At 36.4% G+C, this 18490-nt stretch overlaps 1 protein-coding gene across 6 annotated transcripts in view; it reads right to left on the bottom strand.

Moving 5' to 3' along the window:
* Window positions 1–18490, bottom strand: part of SHISAL1 (shisa like 1) — an 80298-nt gene that overhangs the window by 43630 nt on the left and 18178 nt on the right. For all 6 annotated transcript variants that reach the window (XR_010611346.1, XM_065672972.1, XM_065672979.1 and 3 more), the window contains one exon: window positions 1185–1283. Coding sequence is in view for 5 of the 6 variants with exons in the window: in XM_065672972.1 (XP_065529044.1) it covers window positions 1185–1254 (70 nt within the window). In the remaining variant the exon portion in view is untranslated. The remainder of the gene's footprint in view (window positions 1–1184; window positions 1284–18490) is intronic.

Here is an 18490-nt window from a genome sequence, read left to right as displayed (position 1 = left end):
CCAAACAACAAATGAGACTGTGACAACAAAACACACGCTTGAACTAATTGACAAGAGTCTAACCTAGCATACAAAGTAATAACACCTTTTTCTGGAGCACAAGGATACTATAAGATACATAATACCTGGTAAAGTTTTTAGTGTGGTGGTTAGGTATGTAATCTAGTAGAAGTGCACAAGAAACAGTGGTGGGAAAAATAATTTTTTGGGATCAAAAGTGCTTCAAGTACTGAGCATAAAAGAGTTTGCACTTACAGTTAAAAACTCACAAGATCAAATCGATTTGGACTATTTATTTTTTTTTTTAATATTCACTCAACTACAGAAAACCTTAATGCCATAAATAACGTGTGATTAATAAATACAGCTAATAGCCATAGCGTTCAACTAACTCTCTATATAACAACTGACAAGTTTTCTGCACAAATCATTTCTGTGGGCTAGTAGGAAGCATCTAGGGCAGATCTAAGCATCAGGAAAAAAACTGCTGGAATTGCTCCCTGGTCCAGCCACTTTTTTAGATTTCAAGAAAATAACATGTTGTCATGCATTTTTCTTTCAAATACACATAATAGTTAAGTTACATTGTATCTAAATATATTACAAGTTACATTGTATTAACATGTATTGCTATCATGTTGTTTGTTACATTGTAGCTAAAGGCACTCCAAGTTACAGTGTTACAATAACTGTTACAGTTACATTGTATTTAAATGTGTTACAAGTTACACTGTAACTAAAATGTATTCATGTCAAGAACCGTCAAGGTTCCAAGTTCAATCCTTGACTTCCTTACATATTCTTGAATGCATATGCATAAAATCACCTTGAATCACCTTGCTCTGCTTCCGATAGATTGCTATTTAGCAAAACAAGTGGATAGTACAGTGGTGTTGAGGTTGCTTTATTCTTTTAGATGAGCTGAAAAACTAGCATAGAAGAACTGCTTCTTTTAAATTTTCAGCCTGCTTTACCATGTCAGTGTCCCACCACCTTCTCCTTAAACTTAAATTTCAGTTTCCATTTCAAATTCCAGCTTTCAGTTCTTAAATACAAAGAGGCTTTATTTATGTCTTACTTAGTTAACAATCCTGTTTGCTTTATAGCAACCCAGTATTAAGTTGCAACTAATTTTAACCTGTGGCACACACTGGTGAAAGATAAATTCAAAGTATGAAAGTTACCTGCTGACAAGAGTAATGAAAGCAGAACCATCAGCACATTCAAGGACTGTTGACCACAACTTGTCATCATTGGCTTTCATTGGTCCATTAGAGAATTACCTGTTTGAAAAGATGCAACATCACTGTTAGGTGTATGTTTCATCTCACGTTCATTGTTCAAAATTTTACTCCTCCACAAAGCACTGGAAAAAAAGAGATGGCTTCACAAAATAAGAAAAAAAAAAAAACCAAACCAAACCAAAAAAACCCTCCCCCTCCAAAAAAACCCAACAAAACAAAACAACAACAACAAAAAGAAGAAAAAAAGCTCAAAAAAAAAAAAAACCAACCCAAAAAACCCCCAACAAAAAAAACCAAACCCCCCAAAATCCCATACTTTTTTTTCTGGACTGAAATAAATTCTCTATGATTTCATTAAAATTAATTTCTCATTTGCACCATCAATATTTACAGCTATGTGCATACTTTTCATTAGCCCAGAGTTGAGATGAATCATATAAAGTACTTATTGGATTTTCACACCTCCCCTGTAATCTACATTCAGCAAAACTATGCTTGTTTCTCTGTCAAGAATTGGCTGTTGTATTATGCTTAATAAGGACTAGGAGGATATAAACAATGTAAAAATAAACTGTCTGCTTTGAAAATCAGTCTGGTTTACCCCATTAGGGGGTGCAGTCATTCAGAAAGTGGCTCAAGCAACCAGTATGGTTGGAAACATTTTAAACATGTCTTTGCATTAGAATCAGAACATTTAATGAAATGATTGTATTTCTAGAGATGACAGTGAGGTGTGGTGCAGTTTGGCTGGCAGTCATCCTCATTTTTTGCAGAACAGCCCCACGACTGGATGAATCCAAATACATCTTATATCCACACTAGTTCAACATCACCAGTTCTAGTAGACTGTCCCAGTGCAAGTGCTGTCATCACCAGGAGTCCTCTAATCTCTTGTCACTGCTAATGCAGACTAATGCTGGATGTCTAAAGTCTTCAGCACCCTGAACTCACACTGACACCAGAGTGCAAGAAAGAGGTAATTTATTGGGTGGTACAACAACACTTGGAGCTTGGGCTGTAAACTAGAAAGCCTTGGTGGTGCTACTGAAAGCTGGTGTGGCAAGTCTAATTCTTGGGTTGTTAAAAAAAAAAACCAACAACAATAATAATAGTTCTAATATGTTTATGAGAGCGTAATTTGAAAAAAAAAGAAAGGAAAATGGCAATTTGTATAAAAAATTACACTGTTTCTGACAGCTCAAGAGAAACACAATCCCAAATGCTTACGAAATAAGTGCCGTATCATATAAATACAAGGTAATTTACTTATAGGTGTCTACTACAATCTACTGAATCAAATAACAATCCCAAGATGATTGCACTTGAGTGTAACAACACAGGAGGGGTGAAAATCAACATTATCATGAATAACTAAATTCTGAGTAACACATATGGACGCAGGAAGGAAGATGCAGTGCTATCTATAGAGTGTTTAGAGACAAAAATGTCTCCGACACAAGCAGATTCTTTAAGAAGTCACCTTACCATATGAAAAACAACAGGTCACAAACTGAAAAATCACTGTAACTTTTTGTACAAGAAAACATGATAGTTTATACTGTTATCTGCGAGCATGATTAACATACAAACCACTGTATTTTCAACTTTAAAATAAGTTAATTCAATAAGAAGGCATAAGCTCATCGGGGGATGGAGGGGCAGTGCAGAAAACTATGAATGCTAATTAAGAATATTTCTTCAAACACTAATCCTGTTTGAAAAAGCTGCCACCTTTCTTCAGAAGGGATATCATATTAATTAAAATACCAAGCAGACAAAGTTAGAATTGCATAAAAACCCAGTAACATTTAATATAAGCCAGAGGTTAAGAATGTAGGAGTTTAATCAAGAAAAACAGATACAATGAACAAGGTACTGTCAATATTGTTAGGAATAAAAGCAATAAGGTGTTGTTTTTTTTTTTTTTCCTGAGTATGCCAAAGCTGCAGGAATTCTGGTAGTGATTCATTACTAGAGGGAAATGTTGGCTTTAGTAACAGTTAATTAAAAAGAGATCAATAAGCACTTCTGTTGTGTATCTGGGAAGACACAGATGTTGGGTATAACTGAGACTATTAAATATTTCCACATCAAGAATAATTAGAATGACATGAATGAGCTGATACTAAGGTTCATAATTTGATATTTGCAAGTCTCTGTAATTTGTATCCAGTTCTTTTAGAAGAGCTGGCTGTGGGACATACATGCTTCCTTTTCTCAGTTGGTTGGGAAACTCTAGAATCATAGAATAGTTAGGGTTGGAAAGGACCTCAAGATCACCTAGTTCCAACCCCCCTGCCTTGGGCAGGGACATGTCACACTAAACCATGCCACCCAAGGCTTTGTCCAACCTGGCCTTGAATACCACCAGGGATGGAGCATTCACAACTTCCCTGGGCAACCCATTCCAGTGCCTCAGCACCCTAACAGGAAAGAACTGCTTCCTTATATCCAATCTAAACTTCCCCTGTTTAAGTTTTAACCCATTAACCTTGTCCAGTTGCTACAGTCCCTGATGAAGAGTCCCTCCCCAGCACCCTTATAGGCCCCCTTCAGATACTGGAAGGCTGCTATGAGGTCTCCATGCAGCCTTCTCTTCTCCAGGCTGAACAGCCCCAACTTTCTCAGCCTGTCTTCATACAGGAGGTGCTCCAGTCCCCTGATCATCCTCGTGGCCCTCCTCTGGACTTGTTCCAACAGTTCCATGTCCTTTTTATGCTGAGGACACCAGAACTGCACACAATACTCCAGGTGAGGTCTCATGAGAGCAGAGTTAGAAGGGTGGTCTAATGCACGTATTTTATTTTTTAATTCCCTATTTTAAGCTTATCTGTGGCCAGTGTGAAGGAAAGGATTATGCCTATCCTTTTCCATATCCATTGGGATTCCTAACCTCATACCACCTTTTCCCTTCTGCTGGCTATCACGAGTATCTTTGCAGCTACACCATAAAGTAGACTAAAAGAAATGGCTGAGAAATCACAGTTTTAAAGGCTTTTTTTCACCCTGTGTTTCAACATATCTACTGTGAAATAGAAAAAATGGCCCTTACTTTTTTTTTTTTTTTTTTTTTTTTTTTAATTGCTTTGCTATCTGTCCTGGGTTCAGCAGTAGCAGTCATTTTTCTCCTTCTTAGTAGCTGGTGCAGCGCTGTGTTTTTGGCTTTTGGCTTGAGAACAGAGCTGATAACACCGATGTTTTTAATTGCTGCTCAGTAATGTTTAGTCTGACCAAGGACTTTGTGAGTCTCATGCTCTGCCAGGGAGGAGGGGAAGCTGCGAGGAAACAGAGACAGGACACCTGACCCAAACTAGCCAAAGAGGTATTCCATACCACAGAACGTCATGCCCAGGGTCTAGTTCACTGCTCGGTGGGGCTGGGTATTGATGGGTGGCATTGTATTCTCTTCCATTGTTATTTCCCTTATCGTTATTATCATTGGTGGTAGCAGCAGTGATTTGTGTTATACCTTAGTTACTAGGCTGTTCTCATCTCAGCCCGTGGGAGTTATATCTTTCGATTCTCCTCCCCATCTTTCCAAGAGCAGGGGGAGAAGAAGCGGGAGAGTGAGCAAGCGGGCTGAGTGTGTCTGAGTTACTGACTGCACTTAAACCATGACACTATCTTTTCACGGAATAAGGATTATGTTAGGAATATTGCTTTTCCTTGGAGAAGGTGCAATAGTGAATGACTCAAAGAGAGCAACGTTCAAAGGAAAGGTGCTGTAATGTTATTATCAAGGAGGACAGGTATTAATAAGAGGCAGAGCAGAGGGGTGGCTTTTGTTTTTGCTAATGAGAAGTCTGCAATTGCAACTTAACTTCTGATCTCAATGCCACTACAGAAACTGAACTCTTTTGCCTTTAATCTCCCTCCTCACCATGAACTAGTTGCAGGGACCAGATATGCATATCAGATCGCTTTGCCAGATTTTCCTTTTTACCTACATACCATGACATTTTAGCTCTTACTCTGCTGCTACATACATTGCTTTGGTTATCCTTATAGTCTTATCTAGCTGTCTTTTCTTGAAGGGAATCAGTGAATCACTGGAAAGAAAAACTGCCAAGAGCCATTTCATGTGGCAAGATTTTTATGTAGAAATAATTTTCCGCTCACTTTGAAGCAAAAGAAAAGTTAAGTGTAGAAAAGATGTTTGAAAAACATTGCACATTTTGCATTTTTTGGTTATGAGAAAGAACAAAAGGAGCTAGCAAGAGAATTTATTAAATACACCAGCACTGCTCCACAAGATACCTCTGTATAGAATAACAGAAAATAAAGTGATTCGAGAGATCTTTTAATACATCTTTCTGTCACAGGACTAAGTACATCTAAAGCATTCTTAGCAGAAGTTCACAGAATCTCCACAGAGGGGTTTTCTAGCCTTCTCAGGCAATTCCTCTCCAGTGTTTCTCTAACCTCATGGCTAGAGAGGTTTTCCTATATCTCACTTGCAATTGCTTTGCTTTGATTCAAGCCCATTCTATCTCCAGTAGAGCTGGAGAGCAATTTACCTACAGGTGCATCGGTTTCACCTCTCTGCATCAGTCCTTAATAAATACAAAAAATGCTATCGTATCTTCACTCAGCATTTTCTTAGACTGAAAACAACTTCCACTTCTTACAATATTCCCTTAAAAAATCTATTTGCTCCACCTCCTGTCCCTCCTCTTAAACCTTGCTCTACATTTTATGGCAAGGTTGTTTCTGTAAATTTAGTGTCACTGCAGTTTCAGCTGCTTGTATTTGCTTAGTGCCAGAAGGTACTAATAAATATCCCAATAGCTGCCAACTCTTCCAAGGTAAATAAAATTACAGCATTGCATAACTGCACAGAGCCACAGAGCTTCTGCCAATTCTCATAGTTAATCAAAAGATACATAGGTATATAACTGCTATACCAAGATAGGTACATCTACATGTATAGATACAACAATATAAGTAAAAAGCATACTGCCACATGGGACATAACTGAGGATGACTCCCTCTTTCCACAATAATGTCCAACATGCCTTCCAATCTCAGCAAGCACCAGTGGCCTGCTCTTGGGAGCCACAACAGCAATCGCAGTGATGGGCTTCCCTCCACTCCTCCCTCTCTTAGGACATGGTCATCTTTCACAGTTATGATTAAGTGATACCTAGAAAAACTCTAGATTTCCATAATCCCTTATTCCCCACTTTCTTCCTGGAAAACACCCTTACTAACCTCAGACACATATTAGCTTTGCTGTACTTCCTCCTTTGTTGGGACAAGTAGAATCACCAACAGGGAAGTGGCCTCATCTCAAGCCATTTGCTCATCTGAAGAGAACAAACAAAACTGGTTGCATTGTACCATCAGCAAGGGGATGAATAATATGGCTGAGACAACCACAGTGGTTGAGGAAGCTGTTTAAAATTGGATAGAAATGAGAAGGCTGTGATTCAAACTTAACTTCTATCTCAGCTCTCTTCGTTTCTCATGTTAAAGTAGACCTAAAAATGCATCTAGTATGAGTTCCTGAATGCTATTACAATGAAATTACAATCTCACTACAAAGGCAGCAATGTAAATGGCATGACAGAAAACCTGATTATTAAGAAAACATGTTGTTTCACACTGCAATTACCTCAAGAATATGTTTATGAAAAATACATACGAGTTGACAGTTGTCTTATTTGAAATGGCTGAAACAACCTATGAAAAGAAACTGCTGGTAGAAAACCTTCTGTATTGTAGCGTCATTAACATTACTCAGTGTCTCTTCCTTAAAAATATTTTAATACACACATGCTTGAAGGTAAGCATACGAGAGGCTCTACACAACTGCAGCTAAAGCATTACAGTTAGGGTTCAGTATTGTTAGACAAATGAACTTATATTACACAAACTTGTAATCATAACATTTTTCACCCATATTTTGTAAATTTTAAAATTGAAAATGTAAGCTACTTTGGCTTATTTCACCCTCTCCGTGTTTATTATTTTCCAGAGCTATTCTCCAGTTATGAAGAGACAACACGCATGAGTCCAAAAAGATAAAGCTATTAAGTACAGCCTGAAGATCATCTTGTGAACTTAAAGCAATATATAGCTGTTATTTAGGACAAGGCCAAGAAACCTGTACTGCTACAAGTGACAACTCTCAAAGCTGCGTATGTATCTCCTGCCTCTTTTTCCTTTCCACCAGTACTTTAGTCAGGCATTGCAACCTGTCCTACAACTGCATCCTGATAGACACATCATACACATGCAAGCTGGAAATGGATTTTAGCAGTTCCTACCCTGACTATGCGGTACACTGCGCAGTAGAATCCAATATAGAAGGATTCATTTGCTACAAGAGAATTAATTTTAGAGAACCACTGGTACATTCAGACCTTTTAATCACAAAATTTAACTCAAGAGTGACTTCTCTAAGGCAGCACAAAGTCTTTATTGACTGTCAAATTCCTCTCTGTCTCCAGAGCAAAACTAAAGATATTTAAGACATTACTATAATGTAGCTGAAGTGCAAATAAACTTCAGCTAATAATTTTTTTTTTTTTTTGTGCAATTCGTTACACATTTGTATTTGAAAGGTTTTATTGGTGATGAGGGTCAGAAAATTTCAGGTTGTTGTCTGTCCTACAACTGGCCTTTCACAGTACACATTAGATATCTTTTTGGGGAAAAATATCTAAATTACTTTGGGGAGACTGTCAACTATGTAAAAACCATAGAATCACAGAATGGTTTGAGTTGGAACAGACTTTAAAGACCATCTGGTTCCAACACCCCTGGCATGAGCAGGAACATCTTCCACTAGACCAGGTTGTTCAAACTCCATCCAACCTGGCTTTGAACACTTTCAGGGGTGGAAGTTGCGATGATTTATTGACACTGGTAACTAACTTCAGCTACAAGTTAACAGCAACTTTCTCACTTCTCATAAGCAAAATTCCTTCTGCATCCAAGAGCTGCAGCCTTTCCTAATGCTCTGAACACCATTTAGTTTTGTTAAGAGACTGAAATATTCATATACACTCATTTGCATGTACTGTATCAGCATGAATATAGGCAGTTGACAAAGGTTTGTGGTAGTTATCTAGAACTCTTCTTTTTAATGAACTAAACTCAATTTGGATGCATACGTGGATTACAAACAAGTAATCAAACAAGGCAGCTGAGTGATTTTATGCACCAAATTTCTAAGATTAGTCAGCTGCATGAGCTGAAATGAGCACTTCCTTAAAGAATTAATATATAAATCTGGTAAAATTAAACTATCAAGTCAGGTCTATTCATGGAACAAGATAATCTGAAACTACTGGATTTTGACTCTGAAATTATGAGCGCTTGGACTCCCATAAGGCAGGAATTATAACGAAACATACACAGCTTTGCAATATTTTTTCCAGAGAGCTTGAAAGCAGGACAGGGTTCATTTTAAAGTGATTAAAAATTTCTATTATTAATCAAGGTATCATTTCAGCTTTTAAGAAATACAAGGCTCTCCTTTTGGGAAACTTTAGCTTGTGTTTTTGAGCTGCTTTCAGCATAGAACCTGAGCAAAGGTACTTTGATTTAAAATATTACAATTTACAAGTCTTTAATAAATAATGCAAATTCTACTAGTTTATTTGAAACAGTTTGTCCCTGTAATTTTAAATATGATATTGAGATATAAAAGAAGTTACAAAGGTAATATTAGAGGTTTTATAATAGGTATATTTAAAAAATCTCTCAAATCTAATAGACAAATATTGCTCAGCTCTCTATTGCAGCATAGCTCTAAACCCTGAGAATATGTATATCTATAAATATGGCAGTAAACCTGGCTAATGTATTTTTATTATCCACTTCAGAAAAAATGTAATATACTAACAATTTATCTAGTGAAAAATAAGTGTGATTAAATGTTTGGTTTCACCAATACATTGTCAGTTGTATATATTTAGCTATTAAGAACTACCTAGAGTAGTCTCTATGGGAACACTTGATTCATTTTCCTTTCAAAATGGCCTCTTCTGAAAAATAAACCTTCCTGTGAAAAGTCTGTTGGCATCTAAATTTTATTTCATTCTCACATTCTTGAACATCTTTAATCTTCATCTGTATCTAAACAGATTGGTTTCTAACCTTCCATCACTCTGGGTTTGTAAAACAGTTTCGGAAGTTATTTTGCTCAAAAGTGAAAACATGAGCAAGTTAAGCAAAAGTTAAAGTCAACTCATAAAAAGAAGACTAATTTAAACATATCAGATTCAAAAGAATTAATAATTCTCATTAATACTTCTTCCCTCTTTCCATCAGCTTTCAGAAGGATGCTTCCTTTTACAAAAGAAAGGACAATTTTTAGTAATCAGAACAAGGGGTGAGGAGGTTGCCAAGCAGTAGGAAAAAAGGCAAGCAGAGCAACAAAAAGTGGCTTTCAACAATAGATCATCCTTTTTTTTTTTTTTTTTTTTGTTTGAGCATGCATTTTTGGAACTGCAGAACCAGGCAGAACAAAGCTGTGCTGCTGGTGGTGGCATCACAGGCCCCAGCTTTCGTCTCACAACCTTTGTTTTACAGGATGTAAAATGTGCTCATTTTATGTCTGCCTTGGGGTATGTAGATTTTTTGCTATGCACAGAGGTAGCATGGCACACAAGAGAAGATACTTGAAGACTTGCATAGAATTGCACAGAAATCCCGTTTCTTGACTTCACACTGATGGAGCATCAAAAACCATTTAGTCATTGAACCAGTGGAGTTGAGCCAAGATACAGGAATGTACCAGAAACATTAATTACAGATTGAAACTACAGTTCATTTAGAAGTAGCTTACTTTGTTTAATATTTATTTGTATATGCTCAGTGGGCAGGCATACATCATGCACACAAACTGTACTCCTGGAAAGCTGCAGTCAGAAGTCTTGAACTTAAATGTTCTGACAGGAATGAGATGCCAGCCACTGTATCTTTGAGATACCCCTACAAAGTCTCTGACCTAAAGAACTTAAAAGGGAATTATTTAACCTCTGTATAATTAAATATACACCTTAATTTATTGAAATATTGTCATGAAAGGATACAGGGATATCAGTATCGCTTTAAACCATCCTTGCAAAAAAACAAGCTTAAATATCTTTGAAGGGTCATATTACCCTCCACGTTCCGAGATAGTGAGGACCAGGACACAACCTGGACATGTTAAAGAAGTTAAATAAGAAAGTAGAGTTTTAAATCACAACACTAATTTTAAAAATGGGATGCTTTGCTTCTGGGAATTCTGGCTGAATAACTGCATGTCCTCCCAGCAGTAATACCACATCATACACAACTCATCAAAGCCCATGTAACAAATCTCTTATTGGCACAGGGAACACTCTCAGAGTCTGGGCCCAATGACCCATTCCTTTAGGTACCTTACAAATGTAACTAATTTCATATTGCTAAGTGACAATTTTATTATCTTATAATGCAGATTGGTTTAGCTTTTTTCTTGAATGGGGAATACAGAAAACTTACCATAAAAGCTGACCATAGAAAAAATATATATAAAAAAAAAAACCAACAAAAATACCCCTGGTACTACAGCATGACGGGGGGGTGGGGGTGGGGGGAACAATATGCACACAAGTTTTATAAGAAGAGTACTACTTTAATCCTAGTATCTCAACGCCTTTTTAAGTTCTATTCTCAAACACTTCATATATTGTAACAAAATGTTTTTGACACTCTTGCCTAAGAAGAATACAATCCTTTTGGCAGCCTCCACAGATGCTGATTGTACAGTGATTTTCTTTTCACTAACCATGAGGCCTTTGATGCCCACTATGTAACATATTTGTCAGTTTGAATGAAGTCATACACCCCAGATAATCAATTGTGTCTAGGGACAGTAAATTATATCCAAAATATACCGTATTATGAAATCCTTAGAACTCAAATTTAGCTAAACTGAATCTAATGGAGTCTGTTAAGAGCAGAAGGGCTTTTTATGTTTAGGATTAGCTCACTTCAGCTATAGATTCCAAACATGAATCCCAGCCTTCCCTCAAACTGGAGACCTCAAAGAGGTCTCAAGTGCAGAAAGAAGGTTTAAGGTCTGCCTTCCTTATAATACCTGTAATGACAGCTCACAGGGACATCTCTGGAAAAGCTGAGGAAAAGATGGCTATTTCAGGAGGTGAATGAGGGGATGAGGTAGAAAATAAGTGACAGTGTAATGGAAAATGAGGTAGTAAAAGTAACGAAATAGGAGGTAGATGCAAACATGATTTCTTCCCCCCATAACCTTATTCTATTCCTTCCCATATTCTACTTCCTCCAGCTGCTTAAGTAGTGAATTATTAGTCTTTCCAGCCAAAATGGTGGGAATAGAAATGACTAGATGACTTCTGAAGAACCCTTCCTGTTCTTGAATTCTATTCTGCTTTCTGGTTGCCTCTAAAATCTTCCTCTACCTCCCCACCATCTCCAAGTTCAGTGACACATGACTTTTTCTAGAGAAAAAAAAAAAAAAATCAGTCAGCAGTCCATTCCTCCGCTCTCTTGGTAATTGTCTTCTATGCTATTAAACACATTGCTTTGGTTTGTGCTATTTGTACAATACTCCTTGCCCCTGAATCGTCATGCTTTAATACCTAGACTTCAACATCAGTTAAAAGGGTAAGCATAGACTGCAACATGTTTTGGTGTAATTTATGTCACATCCCTTTTACCTTAATCCTCTAGGATTGCCATGCTATTGAGGCACCACAACAATGGTAAAGGAGGCTTTTCATCCCTTTCCAAGGGGTTTTGAATAGTCAGAGCATCAGCTGTAGAAGCTACTGCAGATATTCTATGCAACTGAGTTAAACAAAATTTCAAATATGTTTTCAAGAAGTTTTGCTTTAAGAAAATTATCTAGCTCTGTAGTTACAGCAAAATGCAGCAATCAGCACAGCCTAAGAAGGCTTAGCCAATCCAAGGTCTCACACAAAACGATAATTTTATTTAGCATCTTATCCATCATACACTAATACAATGAATATATTTTTATTGTCCTAGCCACAACACTGAAAAATTTCTAAGCATTGGAATCTTACCGATTACAGGAAATCATCTGCCCAAATAATGGTTTATATAGTTTTCAAAAGCCAGATACCTTATTCCCATGAATTTTGAGAGTTTCTTCTGCCTCTTCTTTGCACTGAGATACTGCTAACCTTGCTGCCTCATTCGAAAATCTGTACTCATGACAGATTTAAATGTAGCAGAAGTAAAACATTAGACTAATCACTAGAACTGCAGCAGAGCTCATTTTTTATTTGTTTTCTTGTTTGGTGTTTGTTTAGACTAATCAACCTAGATATCTGCTTACTGGTAGCACTATCAGATGAATATATTCTAGACAGTTCAGTTCTGTTCTTCTAAGCCAGTTGTTTAAATTTCTTTCACATGTAATTTAACTTGTAAGAATTTACACAAGTTCTTGTTCTTACAAAGTCTTCTTTGATGAAAAGAGACAATTTCCTGTTTGTCCATGGTGCAAATCAAGATAGAACATTTTGATTATACTGCATGCACCAAAAATAAAGTTTTAGAACAAGAATAATTATTTAGAGTCAGCTAAAAATGCCTATTTTCTAAAATGAGAAATGTTTCATTTTTTTATATGTAGACACTTGAGAACAACAATGACAGAAAAACCCGCATAAATTTATTCTAGAAGCATCCAAAAGTTCATTTTTTTTCTCTCTAATTTATAGAGCAAGATGAATACACACTGTTCTGGGTCAAATGAAATATTCTGGGTTGATTTAACAGTTATGTAGGGTTTTTTTTCTCCTTGAAAAGGCAAAAATGTTTCTATTTAACCCTATTTAATGTCAAGCCATTTCTCATACAATATGCTTTAATTTTTTTCCATACAGTCACTAATTCAGAAATTTAATTCTAATGCCAACTTGATTACACTGAAATCAATGACAAAAGTTTCAACACAAGAGCAAAAAATGAAAGTGTTTTTTTTTTTTTGAAGGGTAGATTTTCAGAGGTATTTCAGCAGGTTAGAAAAGGCTACAGTAAAATTCCTACAGAAAATTTGACTATTGTATCAGTCACAGGTCAAACCCAGTTTTCCTTCTGCAGAAGAGATTGCTAGATATTTGAAAGTGGACATAAGCAGAAATTTGCCTTGGGGTAAATTCCTTCTATATCCCTTTCATTAGAGGTTTACAATGTTTTGAAGAAAAAAATATAACAACTGTGAATTCTTACACAGTTGTTTATTGTTTTTATAAATTACTACTATCCTTTGAAGCTCTTATTAACACAACTATCTTTTAGCTCAATGACTTCTGCTGACTAGTTGTAAATACATAGTAAAAGTTGTTGGACCAGTTTAACATTCTCTTATTCTTGCAGCGCAAAGGGCTCATATTCCTTTGCTGTGACACTGCTAATTTGGTAAGTTCTTTTGCAACAGATTCAATTTTTCCAGTATTCTCCATTGAGCACATCTTGTATCACTCAAACTCAAGAGCTCGATTAGCAAACTAGAATTATCTTTTGATAAGGCTTGGAACATAATGATTATTTCAAAGACGGATTTTGGAAATGAAAGTATTGAAATGCCAATTAATTTGAAGAAAGAAATGGTTTCAAAATGGTTTAGATTAGATTGATGTTTACATAACTTAAAAAACTGTTTCAGAAGTTATATCGCAGTAGTTCAGAAACCCTACCAATCTTATTCACCATCTAGTGAATAACAAGAGGTCACTTTAAAGGAGGTCTGTTCTTAACCTGACATACTTCTAGCTAAGAGCTATTTACTCTCACACTAAGCTTTTTGGGTCACACTTCCCTCCCTCTGCCCTTCCCCCTCCCCCACTGTCTTCACCTCAATTGTATACTGAAAATGCCAGACAAAAAGGGTAAAACTACAATTTCATCTTGCTCCTAAGTTCAAAGCATAGCAGCTTCTGTAGGCAATTTTGAACTTATCAATTTCCAAAGCAAGTCATGCAATTCGTCACTTTGCTTACATTGTAAGGTAATGAACAGTAACTGGGAAAACCACTTTACCTTACAGAAATCTCCTTCTGTCTCAAAAGAAACCTCACCTCCAAGTACAGCAATGATTAAGAAAGAATTTAAGAAAAATCACACTTAGGAAAACATTTCTCAGTTAATCACGCTTGCAGCTTGAAACTGCAACACTGTAGGCACCAACTTATGCTTAATCCTTCACATAAAGGTTCATCTGCACCGTAACTGCCTTCCAGTGTCATAAACCTTGACACAAAGGAGCTCTTCAAATGAAGACTATTGCAAAATATGCTCAGAGATGAGACCAATGCTAATCTGAAGAAGTGATAATCTCCAAGGAGGTAAAGAGGTAGCAATCAGAACTTAAATATCAAACTTTGCTTCCTTGCAGGGCACAGTCATTTGATCACTAATAAAAATAAAAGCTGAAAAAAGCACACATCTAAGAACTGCTGATGCATATGAAAGAGTAACCTATTTGTTTATCTAGTAGAAAAATACCAGGGATCTTCAAGTAGATAAAGCAAGCCATAAAGGAATCCAGAAGGCATTGTTTATTGAAGCAAGCAGAAAAGGAAGAACTGACTAGGAATGAAGACATATGACAACTAATGTTTACAACCCAATGAGCAATAAGAAAAGCCAAAGCAGACATGTATGTGAAAGTAATACACAAATTTCTGAAGATCTCTGACAGACTGCTAAATATGTGCAATGCAAGACAAATAGATGCACTTAAGAGACCTGCGGGGATATCCGCTCAACGAACTTAAAACCGGCTGTTAATAAAGTACTACCTCAATTGCAACTCTATAATAGGGACAGTTCAGAATAATATCCACACGAAGGGCTAACAAAATATTTGCAATTAAAAATCCAGGCAGTCATATTGGTGTCATTACCGACAGATATGTTCAAACTTTCTATGGGAACAGAGTGATCAGCATGTTTTTGAAAGAAAATATTACTATTAAAAACACAGATCTGCAGAAGTACACATACAAAGGTTTCCAAGCAAAACAGTGCTCAAAAGTGCTGAGAGTTAACCTGAGGCAAGTGTTTGGGTTGTGTTGTTTGTCTTATGCATGGAGGAAAACAAAAGCCAACTGAACTCAGCCTTACTCATCTTACAAGCATGTCAATGGGTCTCTGAAAATACTCAGATAAAGTAAACATCAGTACCACCAGGAACACTAGTGAAAGCTTCCATCTTGGTCTCATAACAATGGAAAAGCATCCCAATTATCCATCTCTTCTACACTCAGACTTCCCATTGAACTAATAAGCTATTAGCTAGCCAGAAAGCAGCATTTCCAAGATGATGATGGAAAAACAGAATAGGGAGCCAGCTGAGACATGCATGGTACATGAAAACACAAACCCCTTGAACATTGAGGTCTCCTACAGCACATTTCTTGGCTACAAAGGTAGGTGTTAACAGCATGCAAGGAAGTCTCTGGCAAAGCATTTACAGAGGCAGACAAAGACAAATGTGTATGTGTGTCTGTATTTAAGAGACAGAATGGAACGAGAAAAGTCTAAAAATAATTTAGTTTTGTTACAAGCATTTACGTAGTGGGCACTACAGCAAAAGCATTTCCACTGTAATGGATCTATCAACCTGTCAACACTACACCATGGCACCTAATTATCCTGCTACTTTTTTATCCACCTTGCATCATACTTCAAATTGCCTTTGTAGTTGGAACATGAAAAACATTCTGGAAAGGTTTGTTTTACCCTGAGAAAAAAATTCATGAGCCTTAAGTGTTTATACTGCACCACATATATTTATGCCAGCTATTTTTACTACTAAAAGCCAGGATAAAGCTTCTTTGCTTTCAATAAAATTTAATACTGGAAAAAAGCCCTCTTTTTATATTCTGTGTAATTCATACTGTTCTGTCATGCAAACACATCATTCAGATTGTTCATTCATATGAAGATAAACTTGGTTATTCTCCCATTAGCTCAGTGCTAAGAGAAAATTAACCCACTCTAAAGCTACCCATAATATATACATATATGAAAAAAAAATGAGTACTTCAAGACTTCAGAACTTTCTTCCTTGGAAAAAGGTAACAAGATAATTAAAGAAATCCATTTTTCATCAGGAAAATCAGCAGGTTTACAACACAAATGCGCAAACATTTTCTCCACTCTTACAAACATGATTCAATTTGAAAGTGTGCATAGAGCTGATTTCCACATATTTAAGCACAGTTTGCAGAGAGCACCTAACAGCCTTAAGTGGTATTTTCTACTTTTCAGCTTTGCACAGGCTAAAGATCTATCCAGTTGCTTCAGCACTCGATGACCAACTGACAACTTAGGTCTCAAGTGTGATAATCAAGTATAACAGAAACATTATAATTACTACTACTGTGTTGACATGTCATTGTAAACACACCCTCTCTCCCCTATACAAGTATAACCTTGTCATACTACTGCAATATACGAGTATTAATGCAATCTGCCTTGTTCAGTGTTTACAGAGTGAGAGCCAGGTTGAAAGTGAACAAAGACCCTACTTCTTTTAATGAACTTGGACCTTTCTGATGTCTCACTCCTTAAAAGTAAATTTTTAAAAGGTAAAAATTATTTTGTCATTAGTTACAAGCAGCATGAGTTCCATTCAAACACAAGAAAGTTTTACTTCTGGAGAGTAAGTGATGTGAAAGTGATTTCCCGGGTTATTTGAAAGATTTCTATAGCATGTTCAGACAATGTATTTTCAGGAATTCATCTTAAGTGACAAGGCATATACTTGGATATCAATATTCTTTTTCTTCTCAGGTACTTCTGAAGGGTTTTATAAATCTGTCAGATGTATTCATACTGCCTTAATCAGAAAGCTCCCCACTTGGGTGTAGAAGCTTGAATTTCACTCTTTGGATTTTGCAAATTCACTGCTGTACTAATTCTTCTGGTCACCAAGAAGGATGCTACATTGGAGAAAGTCAGAATGTTTCATGAAAACAACATGTGGGAGCAGAAATGGATGCCAAAGATTTCAAAATGTTCCTGGGTTTAATTTATTTATACAAAACTTGCCTCCAAGTTTATTGTTACATGTACTTCACAATGCAAAGAGAAATGGCATTTCAGGCTTTTCTGCTTTAATATTTGTTCTCAGTTGTTGGTGCTAAAATTACTGAAAATTATGTGATATATGTGATACAATAGATATGATATGTATGTACAATATGATACATATATATATGCTACCTGATAAATGTCACATATGATACATAAGATATGATACATATGTGAGATATGGTATAACAGTACCATGTTTTTTGTTAGGTGCTCTTGAGATTAGTCGCATTCCACCAGACATTAACCTCTCCTGTCATCTGAACTTCTGTGTACTTGAAGAAAGCCATAGAACAGTTTTAGAAAAACAGGAGCGAGTCAAAATCTTGTTCAGCCCTTACCCTTGAACGACAAGACAGGCAAAGGTTTTCATTATCACAATGTACACTGTGTGTTCAGTGGAATAAAAACTTTAGATATTAGTGGGTTCAAGAGGGTTTTTCCACTTAAAAGCATAAGCTTTTGGAATCTGCCTAAATTAAGCTAGAAACCATAGTACATAGTCTCAAACAGCTAAATGTGACAAACCAAGTTTTCAACTCACCAAAATACATTTTAAAAGCTATTTCAAAGACCTATTTTAGTGAAAATCACCTACTAACTATGCTGGAACATAGTACACTACATAAATGGAAACAAGAAACTAATATGAGGTAGGATATTAATACAAATGAAGACTGAGAAGATGGACCAACGACTGAAAAGGCTTCTTAGCAACAAAGTACAGGAATGAAAAGGATGCTGCACATATGAAGCAAGTTTACGCAAAACACAGGCTACAGTCCAATTGAACTATCTATCTTTGGGTAGTAAAACCACATTTATTTCAGATGTTTATGAAAATGTACTTGGTTGAAAACATTAGCACTTGCTACTGGTAACTGGACTACCAGATATGGGGAACGTATTCTTGATCACTGTTAACAGTTAAAGGTTTTCTGCCCTAAATGTACTTTGAAACTAAAACCAGTTGTGTAGAATGAAAATGCAAAGCATGTTCCAATTCTTTTAAGAATCAATGTAGCTAAGGAAAGACTTAAGCGAAAACAGCAGGAAGAGTAGTATTTTTTTTCCCCATAGTAATCATCATGTAATACTTCTTCATTGAGCAATGCTTACATTTTTACAAACTACCTGAAAAGAACAGTTCCTTCACC

Source organism: Lathamus discolor, chromosome 1 (genome assembly GCF_037157495.1).
Source record: "Lathamus discolor isolate bLatDis1 chromosome 1, bLatDis1.hap1, whole genome shotgun sequence".
NCBI lineage: Eukaryota > Metazoa > Chordata > Aves > Psittaciformes > Psittacidae > Lathamus > Lathamus discolor.
This window is presented reverse-complemented; position numbering and strand designations above follow the sequence as displayed.